Source organism: Sus scrofa, chromosome 6, assembly GCF_054392235.1.
Source record: "Sus scrofa isolate SSC_HxYL_T2T_F1_AM1 chromosome 6, Sscrofa_HxYL_maternal_Yorkshire_Landrace_v2.0, whole genome shotgun sequence".
NCBI lineage: Eukaryota > Metazoa > Chordata > Mammalia > Artiodactyla > Suidae > Sus > Sus scrofa.
Genome location: NC_139388.1, coordinates 133,497,271 through 133,519,956, shown reverse-complemented (window position 1 = coordinate 133,519,956; position 22,686 = coordinate 133,497,271). Strand labels below are relative to the sequence as shown.

At 45.4% G+C, this 22,686-nt stretch overlaps 1 protein-coding gene across 2 annotated transcripts in view; it reads right to left on the bottom strand.

The window, feature by feature from the left end:
• LPAR3 (lysophosphatidic acid receptor 3) overlaps nt 1-22,686 on the bottom strand; it is a 156,041-nt gene that overhangs the window by 5,787 nt on the left and 127,568 nt on the right. The window contains exons 3-7 of one of the 2 annotated variants that reach the window (XR_014804742.1): nt 22,191-22,336; nt 16,335-16,879; nt 15,900-16,196; nt 11,640-12,450; nt 5,545-7,117 (exon numbers count right to left, since the gene is read on the bottom strand). Coding sequence is in view for 1 of the 2 variants with exons in the window: in XM_084957928.1 (XP_084814054.1) it covers nt 22,233-22,336 (104 nt within the window). In the remaining variant the exon portion in view is untranslated. Of the gene's footprint in view, nt 1-5,544; nt 7,118-11,639; nt 12,451-15,899; nt 16,197-16,334; nt 16,880-19,605; nt 22,337-22,686 lie in introns of those variants that run through there. The other variant, XM_084957928.1, reaches the window with a different exon arrangement.

The following is a 22,686-nucleotide window of genomic DNA, read 5'->3' as shown; positions in this document are numbered from 1 at the left end:
TGCAGCCCTTGTCAACACCTATGTTCTAGCCCTTCAAACCTTGAAACTCACACCAGACTTCTGACCTCGAGAACTGTAGGACAACAAATTTATACATATATATATATATATATATATATATTTTTTTTTTTTTTTGGTCTTTATTAGGGCCGCACCCGTGGCATGTGGAGGTTCCCAGGCTAGGGGTCTAATGGGAGCTGTAGCTGCCGGCCTGTGCCAGAGCCGCAGCAACACTTGATCCAAGCCGCATCTGTGACCTACACCACAGCTCACGGCAACGCCGCAACCTTAACCCACTGAACAAGGCCAGGCATCGAGCCCGAAACCTCATGGTTTCTAGCCGGATTCATTTCTGCCATGACGGGAACTACAAAATTAATTAATTAATTAATTTTTTGTCTTTTTGCCATTTCTTGGGCTGCTCCCATGGCATATGGAGGGTCCCAGGTAGGGGTCCAATCGGAGCTGTGGCCACTGGCCTACGCCACAGCCACAGCAACTTGGGATCCGAGCCTCGTCTGGGACCTACACCACAGCTCATGGCAACGCAGGATCCCTAACCCACTGAGCAAGGCCAGGGATTGAACCCTCAACCTCATGGTTCCTAGTTGGATTCGTTAACCCCTGAGCTACAACGGGAACTCCCAAAATTTATATTTTTAAGCCACAACATTTATGATAACTTGTTACAATAGCAATAGCAAACTAATACAGGGAATAAATCTGGGAGAGGAGCCGAGTGCAAAGACAGGAAATGTGAATATGATTTAGGAGCAGTCATTAGCCCAGAAGGTTGCTGTAGCACGTAGAACAGAATTTAAAGCCAGAAAGGTCAGTTTGAATCAGGCCGTGGGGCCCCTTAAATGAGAGATTAATGAGTATAGACACGAGCTCTGGGCTATGGGAAAGCCACTGACAGATTCCAGTTCGGAGTCGAAATGAGCAGAATTTCAGAAGTGGCAAGAGAGCCCTAAGGCCTCTTGTACTGAACTCTATATAAAGATGCCAGGAGGCCTCACCTCGGGGCTCCGCTGAGGACTGGGAGACTCCCACCCCCACTTCTCCAGAGCACTTTGCCTTGTTCCCTCTTTCCTATTCTGTGCTTCCACTTCAAACTTCATTCGAATGAAGGAGTTATAGCTAAAATAATAAAAAGGAAGGAATGTATATATATATATATATATATATATATATATATATATATGTATGACTGGATCACTTTGCTGTACAGCAGACGTTGGCAAAATACTGTAAATCAACTTTCAGTAAAAAAAATGTTTTTTAGGAGTTCTAGTCATGGCTCAGCAGTAGCGAATCCAACTGTATCCATGAGGACGAAGGTTTGATTCCTGGCCTCACTCAGTAGGTTAAGGATCCGGCATTGCTGGGAACTGTGGTGTAGGCTGCAGGTGGGGCTTGGATCCCATGCTGCTGAGGCTGTGATGTAGGCCGGCAGCTGCAGCTTCGATTCTACCCCTAGCCTGATAACTTCCCTATGCCATGGATACAGCCTTAAAAAGACAAAACAAAATAAAATAAAACGTCTAAATATTTTTTTTTAATAAAAAAAAAGGACATAGAGAGTGAGTATAATTTGCTGCACAGAGAGGTTAAGTGCCTTGTTTCAAGTCATCCAACTGGAAGGTGGGAGGGCAGGGACTTCTCTCTAGGAATCCTGACTACCAGTCCTGGGCTCTACTGGTGGCAGGCCAGAGGGATTGAAAAGGAAAGCAGATGAGGCCATCTGTTAGGTGATCCTAAATCAAGGACTATGGATGCTTTGAACACAAAAGGAAGAGTTGGGTCCTGAAAGACAATTCCCAAGAATCAAGGTATCTGGGAGACTTGGTGGACCCAAAGGCAACAGAAGTCAGTGAGAAACACCACACTGACCCCTTCTCAAGTCCAGGAATCCAGGGACAGGAGGAACTGGGCACTTCAGAGCTCCAGCAAGGAGAGCATCACTGGCAGACCCCAAAGGGAGACCAGGAATGATGCAGGAATGGTTTGACAAGGGGGCTCTGGTCTTGGGTTAGCAAAGCAAGAAAACAAAGCAAATGATAGAGCAGGAAGCAGAGACCTGGACTCAGGCATCTCCCCGTGATCCCAGGGGAATTACAGCCCGATCTAGGAACCTCCTCACAACCCCACTTCCAGAAACCTTGTAAAATCATAAACCAAACAGCTCTGCAAGGGCTCAAGATGAATGTTCAGGGCTTCAGGGTCCTCTAAGTATGCCTTTCAATTGTCAGGGTATTATTGCCTAAACAGAAACGCTGTAATTACGTTTGCATTGTTATAATACACAAAGTGACTTAAGCGTAAAAAGGCTTTGATGAACTTGTAGAGCTTTCCATTCCTAAGGTCTTGTGGCTTGTGTTGAAAGGCATTTTTTAAAAGTTTTCAGATCCATGGCAAAGTTGTTCTAGTTCTTTCTTGGATTTTCTTTTTTTCTGATTTCAGACCTGCATATATTTCCACCTTCTGGCCACTCCATGTAGAAATCCTACCTTCAGCTTCAACTCAACTTTACAATTTAAATTCAGCTCTGTTCCCTCGAGACGTGCTACTCTTCCTATATTTTCTTTCTGGGAGAATGGCCCTTCCACCCATTTGTTCATCTAAGCCCAATACTTTGGGAGTCATCGTCATTCTTCTCTTTTTTGTCCCATCTCCTACCATCATCACCCTTTACATTCATGTAACATCAACCACTAGCAAAACAGTAATAATAATAGCGGTGATCATTTCTGAGTCCCTATTATACTTTAGGTATCCCATTTATATTATTGCTAATCCTTACAAAATCTACAAAGTGTATACTATTGTCCTTATTTAGTAGTCAAAGACAGGAGTTTCCGTCGTGGTGCAGTGGTTAGCCAATCTGACTAGGAACCATGGAGTTGAGGGTTTGATCCCTGGCCTTGCTCAGTGGGTTAAGGATCCAGCATTGCCCTGAGCTGTGGTGTAGGTTGCAGACGCGGCTCGGATCCCGTGTTGCTGTGGCTGTGGTGCAAGCCAGTGGCTACAGCTCCTATTGGACCCCTAGCCTGGGAACCTCCAAATGCCGCAGAAGCAGCCCTAGAAAAGGCAAAAAGACAAAAAAAAAAAAAAAAAAAAATGGTCCAAGACCCTCACTCAGGTTCAGAGTCATTATTTCAGCAATGACATTAATTACTTCAGCTACTGCTAATAAGAGGCAGGTGGGGATAGGATTCGAACTTACATCCATCTGACTCTTAAAAAATATGTATTTTCCACTCGCCAGGGCTGCATTCAATAAACCACCAATAGTTCTGCCCAATTTTCCTATTAAGTATTGCTAAAACCCTCCTACTGGGCTCCATCTGCAGAGATGTTCCCTACCTTATCTTACTCATTTGTTAGTTCTCAACAGGACTCTGCCCTGGTCTCCCTGCTTCCAGTCTTGCTGTATTCTCAACCAACTTCTCTAGTGCTGCATTGGTAACCTGACTGGTCATAAATATGTTCCTGGACCTACTAAATCAGAATCTCTAAGCCTGCATGTCAATCCTAGTAACAAGCAACCCCACCCCCCAACACACATTGAGACTCATGATCAGCCAGTCCAGCCAATTGATCTCTAAGAGAGAAATCCCCTGCTTAAAACTTCAGTGACTCTTGGTCACCTAACTGAATAATCCTTAACCTGACATATAAGGGCCTTTATTATTTGGCTCCAACTTCCCCTTTCTCATCATGATGGCTCATAGAAGTCATTCAGAAAATTGATGCATCGTATGGTAGCAGAATAATGCCCCCCAAATATGTGCACAACCTGATCCACAGAACTTGTGAATATGGTACATTCCATGGCAAAGGGGACTTCAGAAGCGTGATTGAAGTTATGGCCCTTGGGATGGGAAGGTTGTCCTCAATTATTCATATGAGCCCAACCTAATCACATGAACCATTGAAGCCAGAGGGCTTTTTTCAACTGTGGTCAGAGAGAGCTGTGATGGTGGGAGAAGGGTCAGAGAGATGTCGTGTAAGAAGGACTTGACCTGCCATTGCTGGTCCTGTGGATGGAGGAGGGGGCCATGAGCTAAGGAATGTGGCAGAGTGTCTAGAAGTTGATAAACCAAAGAAGCAGACTCTCCCCTTGCACTTCTAGAAAGAAATGCAAACAACTTGATTTAAGCTAACATTAGATTCCTAACCTCCAGAATGGTAAAATAATAAGCCTGTTGTTTTATGCTGCTAAGTTTATGGTAATTTTTAATAGCAGGAATAGAAAACAAATGCACACAGTTTTCCAAAGATGACCTGCTCAACCACCCTTCTTGCATGTATTACTTTCTCTGTCTGGCATGCCCTGTTAGGTGTACTTGGAAAACTCCTACTCACCCTTCAAAACCCAGCTCATATTGACCATTTCAGACAGGCATGCATTAACAGTTCCTTCGACTTCTATAGCAACTAATATTTGTTCATGTTAAGTGCTAACGTCACCTTGCTTTGTACTTATTTGTCACTTATCTACAGCCCCCATTCTGTTTAGGACCAAGATCTTGTCCTGCTCCTTTTGTATTCCCAAGCCGGCACAGTGCTTGGGATTCAGTCAGTGCTCAACAAATATTTGACAGGTAATAGGTATGGAGATACTTGAAGGAGATGTATTAGAGAAGCACCTCGTGTAACCCAATCGATGCTGGACTCTGTGAACTCTTAAGAGAATATCACGGTTTTTTGTTGTTGTTGTTGTTGTTTTTTTGTCTTTTTGCCATTTCTTGGGCCACTCCCGCAGCATATGGGAGGTTCCCAGGCTAGGGGTCGAATTGGAGCTGTAGCTGCTGGCCTACGCCAGAGCCACAGCAATGTGAGATCTGAGCCGCGTCTGTGACCTACACCACAGCTCACGGCAACGCTGGGTACTTAACCCACTGAGCAAGGCCAGGGATAGAACCCGCAATCTCATGGTTCCTAGTCGGATTGGTTAACCACTGCGCCACGACAGGAACTCCCAGAATATCAGGGTTTTAAACGTCAAAGATAATGATTCCAAAGGTGAGTCTCTCTGGGACTGACACTTTACGTTTACCACTTGCATTTACTTTCGAAATCAAAGTCTTTTAATTTTCCTTTCTGTGAAAGAATTTATTCCTGCTATTATACTTCAGGCAGGCAAGACAAAAGAAAAAATTTACTTTGGTTAAAAACAAATTCTGCATCCCAATGCGATTATTCAAATTCAGTTCACACATCTTCCCAGAAACTTAATTCTCACTGGTCTCCTTGCTCTCCAGCCATGTGAGGAAGTTAGAAGCCTCGCCACTTTTCCTCCATCCAGTGAGAAAGTCCTTGGTAGCTGGAAAACCCTCTCCAGACACCAGGGAAGAAACCAGACATTCCCAGAAAGAACCCTGTGGCTTTGTCATGCCATGCCTGGCTAGGCCCCACATTGGGTCACAAGAAGTCCAGGGTCCTGTCCCAAATCTGCCTCAGGGCCTAAGGGAGGAACCAGGAAAGGGACCTGGAGTATCTCCCAAGCTTACTCCCCTAAAGCGCCTGGAGAAGACTTACTGCTTGTTGTCATGAACTGCTCCGTTCTCAACTCTGGCTGCAAATTAGAATCTCAGATTCCTGCGGAATTATGATCAATTGTTCTGGGAACCAGTAATTTTCAAATCTCACCAGATAATTTTGATGTTGGTTTCTCATCAGACAATAGTTTGCACATTTCAGCTGGAATAAGAATCCATGGTGGGGCAGGTCTGGGTGGAGCCTGGGAATCTGCTTGGCTTAACCTGCAGCTCTATGGGATCTGGCACAGCCGGCCACGCAGTCTGGGGCAGACGCTGTCAGCAGCTGCCATCTGGAGGCACCCAGCCCCACCCATTGCCCAGGTCAGCAGCCTGACCTAAGGAGCAAAAATACTGGAAAGGTCCAGAGTCCCCGAAACAAAGGCTGCAGTTGTTTACAAGCTCAGATTTGTCTATCCCACACTGACACCGCAAAGGGAGGAGGAAAGGTGCGGTGTATGTTGATGGTGGTATACAGGACACACCCCTCCTTTCCTATCAAGCGATAGGGTGCATCAGGCCCTTATGAGTTCCTCCTTTCCCACAGACACCATGTCCCCAGATAATTTATTAATCCCTTAATATCTGGCGAATTTCAAAGAAGCGTTTGGGGACATTCACACATGAAGTGTCACAACACACTGAAGTCATGTGGTTCTTTTACCTTCATCCATCCTCTGCTCACTCCATTTTTATTCACTCAGCTTAAACTCTGCGGCAGAAACATTTTGTCTTTCCTGACATACATATACTGGAACGTCAGAGTTTGTCGTGGTCAGGGACAAGGCTGTCAGGCAGGTCAGCTCTGCTCAGTTATCTACAGCTTCAGTCCCCAGTGTGTACACAGATGATCTTATTCATCAGCGACAAGAAAACTAGTCCTTCCAGGAGGCAGGACACAGGCTGCCCCACTGCTCACACTCACCCTCCCCAGCTTCTCGGATGCAAGACGGTGTAGAATGACCAAGTCAGGTCATCTTATCTGCTGAGACCAGGCAGCATCAAGCACTCCCGTGGGCAGAACCAGATGGGCGATGACAGAAGAGTGGTCATCTCTAGGTCAACTCAGCCCATGAGCATTTAGGAAGGTGGAGCAGACAGCAGCTGGGCTTGCGGGAGGCTTGCCTGCATTTCATATTCTTCTGTGGCCTTTTGCACCGTAGATAATGCACTTTTGCTTTTTAAGTCCTGAAGTGGGTTTGGATCTTCTATAAAGGAGGGCCCACCACTTTAAAACGGCCATATGGTACCACTTGCACTGCTGAGGCTGCAATGCAGTTATTCAGGTGCCTTCATTTGTTTTGTAAAGGATGCAGTCCATTCTTTGCTCCAAATGTATTCTTCTCTGTATTTCCATTCCGAAAAGAAAGAGAACCACAGTGACTTGCGGAATTCTCCATGTGACTTGAGCTTGCTGAGGGCAGCGAATGGGCCTGTCTCTCAAGGGACCCCCAAAGTGCTTTGCCCTTACTGGGCCCTTGTAACTCTTTTGAATCAAAGGATTAGTCAACCGACGACATCACTTGGTTCCATCCAAATTGAATTGTGCTTCCACGGCTTGCAATTGAAGGCTTCTAAGAGACATTAATGACGTAGAAAACAGTAGTTTATGGATTGCAACATCTGTTAGTGGCAGAAATCACAGATTTGCAAACAATTCTGACAAAAGGGAGGTATGTTAAAAGGCATCATGCCTTGTGAGGTGCTGGCTGACTTCCTGGCACAAACGTTTTGTGGTACTTTGACTTTCCCTGCCCAGTGAGGCATGATGCTCAGAACGTTGACCCAGAACTTCTTTGGCCAGTCGTGGGAGGCTGTGTGTGCACACACGCACGGGATAGGAAATTGAGAATATTTTAATGGCGCTCCAAAAAAAGATATCTGTTTTCCAAAAATGTTTCTGTTTGGCACAAACATGTATTCTGATTCCTCTAAATGATGGCAGGCATTGACATTAATGGAGATCTAAGTTTCATTAGGAGCTCTTTCCTGGTTCTGTGAAAGGTGTAATCACCATGCAAGTATGATACCAATATTCTGCCAGGGAAGTTTGTCCCTCTAGAGCCTTAAAGAAAAGGCTCACCTTGGAGTTCCCACTGTGGCTCAGTGGTTAACGAATCCGACTAGGAACCATGAGGTTGCAGGTTCGATCCCTGGCCTTGTTTAGTGGGTTAAGGACCCGGCATTGCTGTGAGCTGTGGTGTAGGTTGCAGACGGCTTGGATCTGGCTATGCTGTGGCTCTGGTTTAGGCTGGCAGCTACAGCTCCGACTAGACCCCTAGCCTGGGAACCAATATATGCCACGGGAGAGGCCCTGGAAAAGGCAAAAAGACAAAAAAAAAGAAAAGAAAAGGATCACCTCTCAGGGCTGCCACCATTGACATGTTACATTTAACTTAAAAATCTTTCCCCAGGAGTTCCCGTTGTGGCGCAGTGGTTAACGAATCCGACTAGGAACCATGAGGTTGTGGGTTCAATCCCTGGCCTTGCTCAGTGGGTTAAGGACCCGGCATTGCTGTGAGCTGTGGTGAAGGTTGCAGACGCGGCTCGGATCCTGCGTTGCTGTGGCTCTGGTGTAGGCTGGTGGCTACGGCTCCTATTCAACCCCTACCCTGGGAACCTCCATATGTCCTAGAAAAGGCAAAAAAAAAAGACAAAAAAAAAAAAAAATCTTTCCCCAAATGAGATTTCCCTTACTATGCAGGATACCTTAATAGTTTCCATTCAATGCTACTCCATCTTTCAAAATGCTGGTCACATTCACTGTTGATTACCTGACACACTAATGGACTGTGGTCAACACTTGGAAAAATACTGCAGTAGCAAAATGAAAAACGTCCCCAGGAGCTCCCATCGTGGCTCAGCGGTTAATGAACCTGACTAGTATCCATGAGGATACAGGTTCAATCTCTGGCCTCACTCAGTGGGTTAAGGATCCAGCATTGCTATGAGCTGTGGTGTAGGTTGCAGATGAAGCTCAGATCCCGAGTTGCTGTGTCTGTGGTGTAGGCTGGTGTCTACAGCTCTGATTAGACCCCTAGCTGGAACTTCCATATGCTGCAGGTATGGCCCTAAAGAGCAAAAAAAAAAAAAAAAAAAAGGTCCCCAATAGGAAGCCACAAAGACTGCTTGGGAAAGTTGTGATCCAGAACATCCACCCCCAGAGTGTCCTCATCAACCGTGGCCTACAGCTCACAGTCTGGGAAGCTGGGCTGTCTGGATGCACTAAGGCGGCAGCACCCTGCGCTCACAAGATGAGTAGGGATGGGAGAGGGCTTTGAATTCTTCCCTGTTAGCAAAGCACCATCAGGAACAAGCGACCTCTCCCAGCTCTTAGCTCATAGAAGAACACTGCCCTTCCTTTGAGATGAAACTCAAATGTCACTTTCATGAAACTTTCCTTTACCTCCTACAGTTCAAAGTCCTCTTTCCCTCTTCTAGACATCTGCAGCACTAAACCCACATCTCACTTTGTACACGTTACACTTCTCTAAACGGTGTATAAGTTGTGATTTGACCTTATCTCCTTTACTGACTGTAAGTAGCTTGAGGACTGTTACGATGTCTACTCATTTTGCGTCCCTGATCTAGCATGGTACCTTGCATATAGCAGGTGCATGATTGATATATAGTATGCACACAAGAAGGCCAGAGAAATACCTGGAAGCTGAGAATGATTTACCTTTGAGAAAGTGTCACTAAAATTCTGTAAAGACTCATTTATCCAGCATTGATATTCCCACACCTCTTACCTTCTGTTTCCCCATCCATTCCTCTATTCTTCTATTCCTGCATCCATCCACGTATCCATCCCTCCATCCACCCCTCCCTTCCTCCCTCCATCCCCCCAGCCATTCGCCCATTCCTCTGTCCACCCATCCAGCACTTACTGAGATTCTACTGTGATCCTTTGCGAATCACTATGGTTACTAAGGTGAATTAGACCGTCCCTGCCTCTGAATTCCAGAGTCTTGTGGGGCAGACAACAAAGTAGAGAGTAATGACAACACAGTATGCGAAGTGCTAAGAGGCAAGGCAGCTGACCGTTTGCTGACTGTCACTGTAATCTAGTGCTCTCTCTCACCATATATTTTGTCTACATCTCTCAAACTTCTTAAACTCTGTTCCCCCAGCAAAATTTTTGTTAAGGTTTATATCCTACAGTTTGTATTATAAAAACCATAGCAGTGCAAAAATGTAAAATTGTTATAATACCAAATACGGTTTTTTCAAAGTATTTTCATCTATCTAAAGTTGGAGTTGTTAAAATAGGAATTACAAGACAGTGTGAAAAGCAAACCCTTTAAGTTGAATAATCTCACTTTACTGATGAAACTCTTCAAAGGCTTCTCTTTGCCTTAAGGATAAAATGTGAACTGAGGTCTTACCAAGTTGAAAGGTTTCTGCATGGCCTGGCTTCCCCACTCTCCTGTTTTTCTTGCCGTGCCCCAGCCAAGGTGGTCCCCTACCGTCCCTGTGCTGGTACGCTCTTCCTCCATCCCTTGGTGGAATGAGGGTTGAGGGGTGCAGCCTAAAATCTCATCAGAAAGCTTTTCCCTGACTGTCTTGCATAAAGACAGTTGCTGGCCATTATTTCTGTCACAGGATTCCCATCTTTTCCTTCACAGACTTAATCACAATGCATAAATATTTCACTTGATTGCTTGTTTCTCTTGCCAGACTAGGAGCTCCACAAACTGTTCTGTTCACCAGTCTATTCCCAGAGCCCCACATGGTAGATAATTTATATTTTCTGAATAAATGAATGCTGAGGGTGGCTCACAGAAACAGCACCCACTTGCGAAGAGACAGTCTTCCACCAGCGCAGGAAAGGCCTGTGCAGAAAGCAGCAGTAGAACAACAGCGCCACCAAGCGGACATGCACTATTTCCAAAGGCATCTGTTCCTTTCCAGAAATCTCGGCAGTACTGGGCTGTTCAGGGTATTTAAAGGTGAATCACAATCCACTAAACTAGCTAGCTTTGTCTCTCTCTCTCTCTCTCTCTCTCTCTCTCTCTCTCTCTCTCCCTCTTTCTCTCTCTTTCCCCCCCTTCCTTTTTCCTTTCTCTCTTTCTTCTGTTTGCTTTTTTTTTTTTTTTTTTTTTTTTTTTTGGTCCTTTTATGGTTGCATACTCGGCACAAGAAGGTTCCCAGGTTAGGGGTCAAATCTGAGCTGTAGCCGTTGATCCACACCACCACAGCAAGGCCAGATCCGAACCATGTCTGCAACCTACATTACAGCTCACTGGCAATGCCAGATCTCCGAACCCACTGAGCGAGGTCAAGGATCGAACCTAGTCCTCATGAATGCCAGGCAGATTTGTTTCTGCTGAGCCACAACGAGAACTCCTTTTTCTTTTCTTTATTAAAAAATCCACGAGTTCCTGTCGTGGCGCAGCGGAAACGAATCCAGCTAGGAACCTTGAGGTTTCGGGTTCGATCCCTGGCCCTGCTCAGTGGGTTAAGGAATGGGCATTGCTATGAGCGGTGGTGTAGGTCGCAGACACCTCCTTGCTGTGGCTGTGGTATAGGCTGGCAGCTGTAGCTCCAATTTGATCCCTAGCCTGGGAACCTCCATATGCCATGGGTGCGGCCCTAAAAAGCAAAAAGCAAAAAGCAAATACAAAAACAAAAACAAAAAAAATCCAAGTTCTGTGGTGGCTCAGTGGGTTAAGGAAACTGCATTGTCATTGTTATGGCTCAGGTCACCACTGTGGTGTCTGGGAATTTCCACATGCCCAGGGCTAGGCCAAAAAATAAAAAAAGAAAAGAAAAGAAAAAAAAAATCCCCAAACTGCCCTCAAATGTCTCCCACCTCTGCTTCTCCACAAAGCAGGACATTTTGAAGGCGTGTTGAGGCAGCTAGCTAGGCCAGCTTTGGGCGTTACTATGGTAACTTTTCCCTTTTTTGCTAATCATTTGGAAACCTTACATTTCCAAATCTGCACGCTTTCAAAGTCTGCTTGCTTTTACTTTGTTTTTCAAGCTTTGCTTTGACTTACCATATTTAATTTGCTTCACCTTCTAATTGGTTAAATGAATTGTTATTAAAATTCCCCAAGGAGTCAGTAGGAATCTGCATATTGAGAGACATACCTGCATTCTGGAAGCATGGGTGTTTCCCACCTGATCACTTCACAAGGTCTTAAAACACTTTAGGGTGTTGCTGCTGAGCCTCTGAGGACAATTCACGTTGGCCTGGAAGCTGCAGCAGGCAGCTCACGTCTTAGAGTGACGCTGGAATAGCTGACTTTGTCTCCCCATTCTCTATCTCACTTCTCCATCGCTGTTCACCCTGGGTTCGAGAAAAGTGAACCTGATTGCCCATAGTACCTGCTTGTTTTCTCTCATTAGTCGCCCCTACTGGACAGAAGAACAATGTTCCGTGCTCAATTAGAATGACACAAAAATGCATCCCTGAGGTCAGTCCATTGCAGACAGTAGACATAAGAGCAGACATGCCTTTAGTTGGGAATGGCAGGGCCCCTGCCTCAGTCTCAAGACACGGAAAGTGGGATGATTTAGGGAGGCTGCACAGGGTATGCCTGTAGGGCAGGCAAATGGAAGCATTAAGTAAAGGAAATGCAGGCAAATAGGGATTACAAAAAAGCTGCTGGGATTGACAGAGCTGCCAGAGCTCCTGCGAAGAAGGTGAAGTCATTTGCATTGTGAGGAAAAATAGATCCGGCACCCTCTTAAGCAGTATACACAACTTTAGGGGCCATGTTGTCCTTTGAGTAAAAATTAGGGAAGGAATTTCTCCCAGAAAAGGGAGAAAAGGGAGTGCCCTTTCTGGAAAGGGGTACTTGCTTCCACCGCCTCCCATTTTTATTTATTTATTGTCTTGTTAGGGCTTCACCTGTGGCATATGGAAATTGCCAGGCTAGTGGTCAGATCAGAGCTGCAGCTGCCGGCCTACACCACAGCCACAGCAACGCAGGATCCAAGCCGTGTCTGTGACCTACCCCACAGCTCAGGGCAACCCCAGATCCTTAACCCACTTAGGGAGGCCAGGGATCAAACCCACATCCTCATGGATATTAGTTGGGTTTGTTACCACTGAGCCACAACAGGAACTCTGCATTTTATTTTTTTAAGTAGTAAAAAGTGGTGGTGGTTTTATCCGAATGCATGTCCCTTATAAAAGGGAAGCAAATCAAATAACACAGAACTGTACATAGAAAAACAAAAGTTTTCTCATCTCTCTTACCCCTTTTTACTCATCTCTCCTTAGGAGGTCCTCTTGGAGCAGTTTGGTGTATTTTCAGTGTGTATTATGTGTGTGTGTATGTGTGTGAGAGAGAGAGACATACAACTGAGGCATACGGTTCAACTTTTGGACTCTATGATCTTGTGCAATTTCCAGAGCACAGTTTTTGTTGTGGCTTTAATGTGGTCTCACCTACAGCCTCCTTGATCTGGCCCTGTTTTGCTGCCCCCAGAATCCCATCCACATCCCCACTGCCAGTCCAGCAGGCTTCCCTACATACCATGCCCCTGCTTCTTGCCTGTTGGATCTGTGTATCCTAGACACGCAGTCTGGATTTTGTCCACGCCTTTCTGCCACCTCTGGTTCTTTTTAACAGCCAGCTCTGATGCTGATCAGAATCACTTCTCCTGAGTAAAATCCACCCCTCCTTTACTTTCAAAGTCCCAAGGCTCCCCCAGAGGCTTCCATGGAGTGTCCTTATCTTTACGTGTGACCCAAATTCCAGCTGCCTTCCCTAGGGTATCTATATGGACCCTACCTGTCCTGAACTCTCCTCTCCTTTCACCAAATTTGTTATCTTGCTGCTTTAACATCAGGCTTGACTCTATGAACACTAGGGTTCCCCAAACTGAATAAATGGGGGGCTCATCCATTACACACACAATCTATTTGGTTGACATTTTATATAAAGACAGCCTTTCTTTATTTATTTTTACTTTTTTTTTTTTTTGTCTTTTTAGGGCTATACCTACGGCATGTGAAGGTTCCCAGGCCAGGGGTTGAATCAGAGCTGTAGCCACTGGCCTACACCAAAGCCACAGCAATGCCAGATCTGAGCTGCGTCTGCGACCTACACCACAGCTCGTGGCAATGCCGGACCCTTAACCCACTGAGCAAGGCCAGGGATGGAACCTCTGTCCTGATGGATACTAGTCTGATTTGTTTCTGCTGAGCCATGACAGGCCAAAACAGCCATTTTATTTAAGAATAAAATAAGGAAAACAAGGAGTTCCCTCGTGGCTTGGCGGTTCAAGGGTCCAGCACTGCCACTGCTGTGGCTTGGGTTACTGCTATGGCACAGGTTCGATCCCTGACCCAGGGAACTTCGACATGCCACAGGCATGGCCTCCCAGAATTAAAATAAGAATAAGGGGGGAAAGTGTCCTTATTGTAAACCCTGCCACAGTAGATCCACAATCAGATTGTTTGGCATTTTGCTTCTGAGTGGATTGTGCTATCAGATGGCTACTACGTCTGCCTCCCTGTGCTCGCCACCCCACCCCCCATGTATCCCGCCACATCATTTATTTTTACCTATAATTTCTTTCACATCGATCGCAAAAGTGTTTATTCAGGGCAGAACCCTGTGATAGGCACTGAAAGGGATATGAAAAAGCCACGGGCCAACTCTTTTTAAAAGGTGTTAATTGGATTTTTCCCCTGTAAAGCCCCCCATAGCATTTTATTTCCCAACTCTGCTTCTCACAGTCAACTTCATTTGCCCATTTAATGCAATTTGCTTCTCATGATAAGATTCTATTAAGTGATTATTAAGACATTCTGAGTTACTTCAGCCAAGCACGTCTATAATCATTACCTAACTCCTGGGGGTGATGCGAGGTATAATTAGTTAAAGCTCACTGTTGCCTCCCAGCATCCGGAACTACAAACAGAGCCCACTTCTCTGCTTCCACACGCCAAGCCGAGAGCCCTGAACTTACTCAGCAACAGGACCAACACAGCTGCTCACATTTACATAAATCCCACAGATCTGTGTTTAATGACAGTCAATGTCAGGTCTGCGGAAACAGACAGCATACTCAGCATACATTTGGCTATCTCTACTTCTTTAATTGAAGTACAGTTGATTCACAATGTTATATCAGATTCAGGTATATAGCATAGTGATTCCATGTTTTTATAGATTGTATGCCATGTAAGGTCTCATAAAATATTATCTATATTCCCTTTGCTGTGCCATATATCCTTATAGCTTATTTTATGCACAGTAGTTTATACCTCTTAATTCCCTACCCCTATCTTCCCTCCTCACCTTTGTCAACCTCTAGTTTGTATTTTTTTTTTTTTTTTGCCATCTCTGCTGATATCAAATTATACCCCTAAGGGTTGATTTCTGTGGGTCCCTAAGCCATACTATACAATAGTCTCAATCTTACTATTAATTAAACAACAAACAAAAAAAATCTTCAACTAAAAATTAAAGTAGGGGAGTTCTCGTTGGGCTCAGCAGGTTAAGAACCAGACATAGCATCCTTGAGGATGCAGGTTTGATCCCTGACCTCGCTCAGTGGCTTAAGGAACCAGTGATGCTATGGGCTGCCATGTAGGTCGCAGATGCAGCTTGGATCCAGTGTTGTTGTGGCTATGACTGTGGTGTAGGCTGGCGGCTGTATCTCTGATTCGACTCCTGGCCTGGGAACTTCCATCTAGTGCAGGTACATCACTAAAATGGAAAAAAAAATTAAAGTAGGTTGAAACAAATTAACCCAGCACTCTCCTCAAACCTCCCATTCTTTCAGTCTTTCAGAAACACTTAGCTCTTACTGTATAGGAAGCACTAGGCTGGGATCTAAGGCTACAAGATTCAGGAAGAAAGTCACCCCTCTCCAGGAATTTATAATCAGTAAACTACACAAACTGTAATAAAGGCTTTTGGCAAATTTTACCATTTACTCAAGAACCTACTTGGTATTAAAAGAATGGGGAGGTAGGAGAGAGGGAGAGAGAAAGAGGAAACTTTACCTCAGAGTGGTTTAGCTACTTCATTGATGAAAGTACTTGAGTCTGGAGTTCCCGCTGTGGCTCAGCAGAAACGCATCTGACTAGTATCCATTAGGATGCGGGTTCGATCCCTGGCCTCACTCAGTGGGCTAAGGATCTGGCTTGCCTTAAGCTGTGGTGTAGGTCGCAGACCAGCATGGATCCAGTGTTGCTGTGGCTGTGGCATAGGCTGGCAGCTGTAGCTCCCATCTGACTCTTAGCCAGGGAATCTTCATACGCTGTGGGCGCAGCCCTAAAAAGCAAAAAAAAAAGTACTTTAAGTCACATACCAAGGTCCCAGAGGTCCTGGCGTCTGCCCCCTCATGGTGGGCTCATTTTTAGTCCCCTGGAAGATTAGAAGCAGCTAATTAGAAGGAGAGAACTGCTTCAGTAGCAGCAGATGACAGTGAGAAAGGACAGGGGTGATGTCTCTGTAATAGGAATCAGGATGAAAAACTGAAAAAAGAAACCAGAATCCACAGAACACTGGGGTGCAGGCCCACTTAGCTTAAGGGCCAAGAACTCTGCAGACTCCAGCAGGTCCTCGGGGCTCCTCTGCCTTATAGCGCCGATGCAGACATTTATTTCCATAGAACCATCACAGAAAAGTTTCCTCCGTGGCTGCCAGGCAAAAGGAAATAGGTCATAGAGGATGATTTCCACTGGGGGGAAAAAAAAAAAACATTGCTAGAAATTTAAGTCAGTTCTTCAAATGATAAAAATCAGTTCTGAAAGTCATGCTTCGGTAGCAAGATGACAGGAGACAAATGGTAGCTTAGGCGAAAGAAGTGTGTGCTCACCATTTTTGCTGCTCCTGAACAGATCTGGTGCCTTTGAGAGGTGGTGAGCATCCTGTGGCTGAGAAGCTGTTTAAGCAAAGTCTGGATAGCGTCACGTGGGGAGGCTGCTGAGGATACTACAAACGGCAGCCTGACGCTCGTTTTGTACAGCCTGGGAGCTAAGAATGATTTTTAGTGTTTTAAAGTGTAAAAAGGAGTTCTATTAGCTTTTCAGTGAGGACGGTTGCTCAGTTTTGCCTCTCGAACTGGAAGCTTGCAGTGCCTGCTGGCGGGTCTGGGTCCCATCCCTGCTCTTAAGGGGTGGTTCTCCCACAACTCTGAGGTCCTGGGATCTGCACATGCTCACGTTGCTATGAGGCCTCCATCAAAGCTGCTCGGTAGCAAAGCCACTTCCCAGGGCGATGGAGCGTCCTTGCAGGAGACAATGCGGTCTCTGGAAATACATCTGGACTCAGCAAGGAGGCCGTGCTTGTTTTCAGATACATGTGCTGGATTTCCTCTTTCTTCCAAAACTGAATGTTATACTTTCAGATTTTATTCCTTGGCTGGGGAGAAAGACAATTCAATGAGCTCCAGCAGGCAAACAGCAGGAGCAGGGCGTGTCACAGTCACCCAGGTAACTTCTCACTGCCCGGGAACACTTCCCAGGGGATCCAGAAGCCGAGGGTCGGTGACCCCTGAACCACACTTCAGAGTCCCCCCAGAGAAGATGGTAGGGACAAAGGCCAGAGACTGTTCTGTTATTTTTACTTGAAAGGAGTAATGCCCTTAAGAAAATGAAAGTGTTCACATTTCTTCATTTTTTTTTTTTTTCAAGTATAAGGGTAAAAGAATCTTAGCTTAGAGAAATACTATCTGCACCTGTTCTGCCTTTGCAGAGGGATTATCAACCCTTGAAAGGCTCTGGTCCCCGAGCATGCTGGGGGCAAGAAGAAAAGGGCTCATCTTGTGACAGTCCCAGGTGAGAGGTGCTGCTTTCAGGGAGGAGAAGCAAAGGGGGAGGAAACCCTGACAGCCCAGTTAAGCTTAGCTTAAGGCAATAAATTCCAACTGCTTGGAGTTTGAGCCAAGGCTACAGCTGTCTTTAGGGGATTTCATGATCTCTGAGGATGAATGTTTCAAGTTGGTTTTTAAAATATGTATCTATGTAATTACAAGTTTAATTTCTATGTCTGTGAGCCTGTTTCTGTTCTGTATATAGATTCATTTGTATTATCTTTTAAGTTTTTTGGTTGTTTGCTTTTGTTTTCGCTTTTTAGGGAGACACCTGTGGCATATGGAGGTTCCCAGGCTAGGGGTCTAATTAGAGCTACAGCTGCCGGGCTACACCACAGCCACGGCAATGCCAGATCCGAGCCGCGTCTGCGAGCTACACCACAGCTCAGGGCAACGCTGGGATCAAACCTGCATCCTCATGGATACTAGTCGGATTTGTTTCCACTGCACTACAATGGGAACTCCATTTGTATTATTTTTAAATTCTATATAAATAAAAAAATCCATCTATATATGTTTGTGTCTTTCCCAGAGTATGATGGGTCACTTTGGACACTACAGCATGCAGTATATAACATTAAAAAACACACATTGGGAATTCCCCCTGTGGCTCAGCAGGTTAAGAATCTGACTAGTATCCATGAGGATGCAGGTTCTATCTCTGGCCTGCCTCGAGGGGGTTAAGGATCCAGCGTTGCTGTGGTTGTGGTGGGGCCTGGTAGCTGCAGCTCTGATTCGACCCTTAAACCTAGGAACTTCCATTTGCCACAGGTACGGCCAAAAAGACCAAAAACAAACAAAGCAAATAAAACAACGCCCCACATACATTGTATGTATATTTAATTGCTTCAAGGAATTTTTCCCATGTTGTGTACACGTTCAAGCACATAACACAAATACACACACACACACCAGCTCAGTTCTCTGTGACTTCAACTACTCCCTCCTACCCTACCGTGTGCCAGATTACAGGTGCATAGAGGCAAAGTTTACTGCCTCCAAAGGGCCAAACTCTTGCCACAAGCCCTTCTAGGGTTCTCCACGTCTTTCATTTCAGAACACATGAGCACAAAAGGCTTATGGTTATGCCACGTTTTGCTAAACATCAATCTTGTGACCCAAGTTATTCTTGAAAACTGTTTTCACCCACTGTGGGTGTTTTCACTGTAACTGTTTTCATAAGCATGTGAGAGGCTAGAAATATCAACATATCTTTTAGAGTTAAATTATGATCAGGAGACTGCAAAGAGCTCTGACTGTAGGTCTAGGCTTCCAGGTACCCTGCTCCCCTCCCCTCTTCTCTTTAGACCCCTGCCCTTCCTCTTTATTCTCTCTCTCTCTCTCTCTCTCTCACACACACACACACACACACACACACACGATCTCAGGCTTCAGAGATGGTCTTGGACCAGGTGTATAATAATCTGGCCGGGCATATCCCCTCTGTCACAAAATCCTGTCTTCTCCCCAAGCCTTTCTCCTCTCCCTCCCCTCGTTCCCTGTCTCACAGTCAGAACTCAGCTGTGAGTGAAAAGAGCTGGCACTCAGCAGATGGTTGCAGGCAGTACCTTTGCACAACCTGGACGCCCACTCCTCAGCAGAAAGAAGCCGGCAGCACCATATGTCGGGGCCGTGAACGTTGCCAGCAGAAGGGGAGCTTTGTTCTTTTGTTGGGTTTGTTTTGAAAGGAAACATAAATAATACACACCCACAACTCCTTCCCCGGCAATCTGGGCAGAGCTTGCTGGCAGGCCTTGCGGTGGCTCAGAGGCACCGAATTGTTCCCTGGTCATGGCTGGGTACAAGTGCTGGCCTTGGCCACCAGATGGATGAAGTCTGATTAATTGTCAACGGTTAATAGTCCACCTAGTGCTTTTCTCATATTTAATCAGTGAATGAGCTTTTTGCTGAAACCATCGTGTTGTCCTTTAGAAGGTAAGATCCTGGTTTTCACACAATCCCCAAATTTCCTTACAAAGTCCAACGGAGCCATGGATGTTCCCACCTCCTTGGCCCAGGTTGGGGAGGAAGAGGGGGTAGGAGTGGGGAGGGCCAAGGTCTGAATGCCATCAAGGTGTTTGAGAAAAGAGTATCAGATGAGGGACCCCAGGAGACTGTTCTATGTCAGCCAGCCAGGTTTGTTTCTCCTACAGAAATCCTGCCCGCTTCTCAAAGTCACTAATTTCAAGCTGTGAAAAGTGTCGGAGAGCTCAGAAAAGGCAGCACGGCCTTGCTCAACACTTCAGCCAGTCTTAGCAGTTCTGGCACAGTCATCAGTTCTCAATAATTTTTATTGGATAAGTGAGTGAATGATTCAATGAATGACTGCTATTTGGGTTAAATTCTCAATAGCTTAAAATGGGTTTTGGAAACAGATTTGTGTGTGTGTGTGTGTGTGTGTGTAGTTGTCTTATGTGCATATGTATTAAAAGTGCTTAATATTATTTATAGCTATTCCCTATTTTTTGTTGTTTCTATACTACTTTGAAAAGAAATTAACTTCATTTGGAAAGGGAAACAACATGTAACACTAAATAAACCAAAACAATATCAATCATCATCATTATAGTAATTACAATTTAAAAAGGAACGGAGTGGGTGTTGTGTGTTAGACACTGTTCAGAGCATTTACACATATGAACATACCATTAAGTAGAAACTATTATTAATCCCTTTTACAGAAAGGAAACCTATTAATGTAAATGATTTATCTTCTGAAACGGTGTGCATAATGCAAAGATAAACAAGTGAATACAACATACAATTTATAGCAGTTTCCTGGCAGCAGAGTGTAACTGACATCTAGGCTGAGGTGCTGTGTGTTATATAACGAAGTCCACTGCAATGACATGCCTGCCTCTCTGGGTTTGAGAGGAATCAGTGAGACATGTGAGTTCCTGGCACTGCTCCTGACCCCAAGCTGGACTTAAATGATAGTTCTCCCCTTCAGCCATCAGTCCAGCCCCGATTCCCCCTGGCAGCTTTCTGCTGGATCCTTCAGGGGTGAATGGCAGCATTCCAGGCCTGAGCTGTAGCATCTGGAAACATCGACAACAACATAATAACCAGTCTGAGACCCAAGTAAGGACCAGCCATAGCAGGTGTTTTGTAACTGTTACTTCATTCAGTCTACCAGCTCTGCCCTCCAGTCAACTGGAATTTATGCAAACACCATAAGACAAGACCGTCAAATGTCCTCTAGGGCACTTGACACCATCCCCTAAAAATCATGTTCCATGCCATTGTAGTGTGAAATGGATTTTACTTGAAAAAAAAAATGTTGTTCCTTTCAAAGTCAGTAATCTCTGTATGGTTGTCATATCCATTAACAACCATTTGCGGAGAGTTCATGGATCCTGCACCCAGTGAATAGAAGAGGCAGCTGTGAGTTTTTGTGGGCGATGGCGAGGTCAGAGGACTGAGTTAATCCTGACTCCACCGCTCACAAGCTGGGTAAAGGAGGGCTTCGTTTCCTCCACCACAAGATGGCAAAGTTGCCTGTGTACAGTTGCTTCCATCTATAGCATTTCATGAGTCTGAGCTTACAAAGCCCCTGGAGACAAAAGGGGCAGTAAAGCTTTCCCTGGAGGCAGGGGCATATAATGAGTGCACGCCCCACAGACCTACAGAGACCAGGTTCTGAAATGATGGGCAGGTCTGACTATTATTCACAATGGACTTCTTTGAAGGGATGAGCGTGAATGGGGTTTGGTGGGAATGGAGGAGAGAAGCCTTTTTCTTCAAGTGAAGGATTCTTCTTCCTTCAAAGAAAGGAGGCTGGGGAAAGTCTTTCCTGCTTGGAAAATACCAAGATCTGCTCAGCTGGGGCAGAACATGCAGTAGAGGTACATTTAATAAAAAGAGGAACCTCCTACAATGCATTAGTTCAACAAACATCTGTGGGCACCTGCTGTGGGTTGAGAATAGGCTGGTACTGGAACACTGAGGGGGATTCTCCCTGGTCTCTGCCCTCAGGGAGCCTGCAGTCTAGAGGTTGAGTGGGACAGGTCCCTAGAGGCCTCCTGACTTTGGGGAGAATGGCAACAGGAGAGGGACTCCCACATTCAGGAAGAGACATTAAGGTCAATGTGAAGGTTGTCAGTTGGGACATGAGCTGAGCATAAGGCTCTGCTCTCTGACGTGGCAGAGAGGAAAGGATGGTGTTCTCTCTCTTAAGATAATTGACTCTTTGGGCTCACCCTTGTGCAAACCTTCTGTGTGCTGCTGAAAGAGGGATCCTTCTGAAACATGGAGAGCCTGGGGCCACTCTTCACAAGCTCTCATCGCCTCTCCATTCACTGCAGAAAACTCCTAGTGTGGCATTCAAGGCTCTTCAAGGAAGGACTGTTCTGCTAACCTCACACCCCACCCCTCCCCTGCTTCGCCTTATCTTTCTGTGCCCTGGGGTGTGCCGGGAGTGTATAACAGCCACTGCATCTCTTTTCTCCCTGTGCTGAACACATCACCCTAGACGCATAGGATCCGAGTGAGCTGAATCCTCAGCAACAGAAGGGATTTTGAATGAAATTGCCAATGCTGACTCTAATTTGCATGCTTGTATGAGTTTTATCTTGCATGCCAAACCCTGTTGTCTGACTATGCAGAGAAAGAGTTTAATGCAACATTTTGGTCTAGCAGGAAAGGTATGGTGGTTCATTAATGTGATCTGCAGCTGTCACAGGAAAGAGGTGACAGCGTGCAGGCCATTTTCCCATTATTTCACTAGAAGCTTCCAAAGGGAGTGACTTTTTGTTGTTGTTAATATAACATAGCCCTGGCTGTTTATTTTCGGTCAGTGTAAATGTGTTCTCTGTCATTATCAGCACAAGTTAGTTCCCAGGTCAGGGATTGAACCCACACCTCAGCAGTGACCTGAGCCACAGCAGTGACAATACCAGATCCTTAAGTGTGAGGCCACCAGGGAACTCCCCCAGCTGTCTGTTGCCTTCCATTTGACTCCATCCGAATTTGACTCGTGGAGGTGTCCACGTGTATCTTTTGCAGCTCTAGGTAAATAATGAGAAAAAGATCTTAAGAACAAAATGCAACTGGATTAAACACCTTCCACTGATATTTGAAATTACTGAGGCATTATTATGATGTGGAATCTTAGTTTGCAGTGTTCTGCGCCTCAAATGCTGCTGCTTGTCTGCACATCTAATCCCATCTAATGCCGTCTTCCACATTCAATTAAGAACGTGCTCTGGAGGCTTAAGAGTGAAGCTCAATCTGATTTTCAACCAGCAGTTTTGGAGAGCAAAATGTTCTTGAAAAAAAATAAAGCAAAACCACGGTGAAGAAATTTGTGACTGAAGCTTGTGACAGGTCCTAACCCGAGTCGGTGGCCCATGCAGGG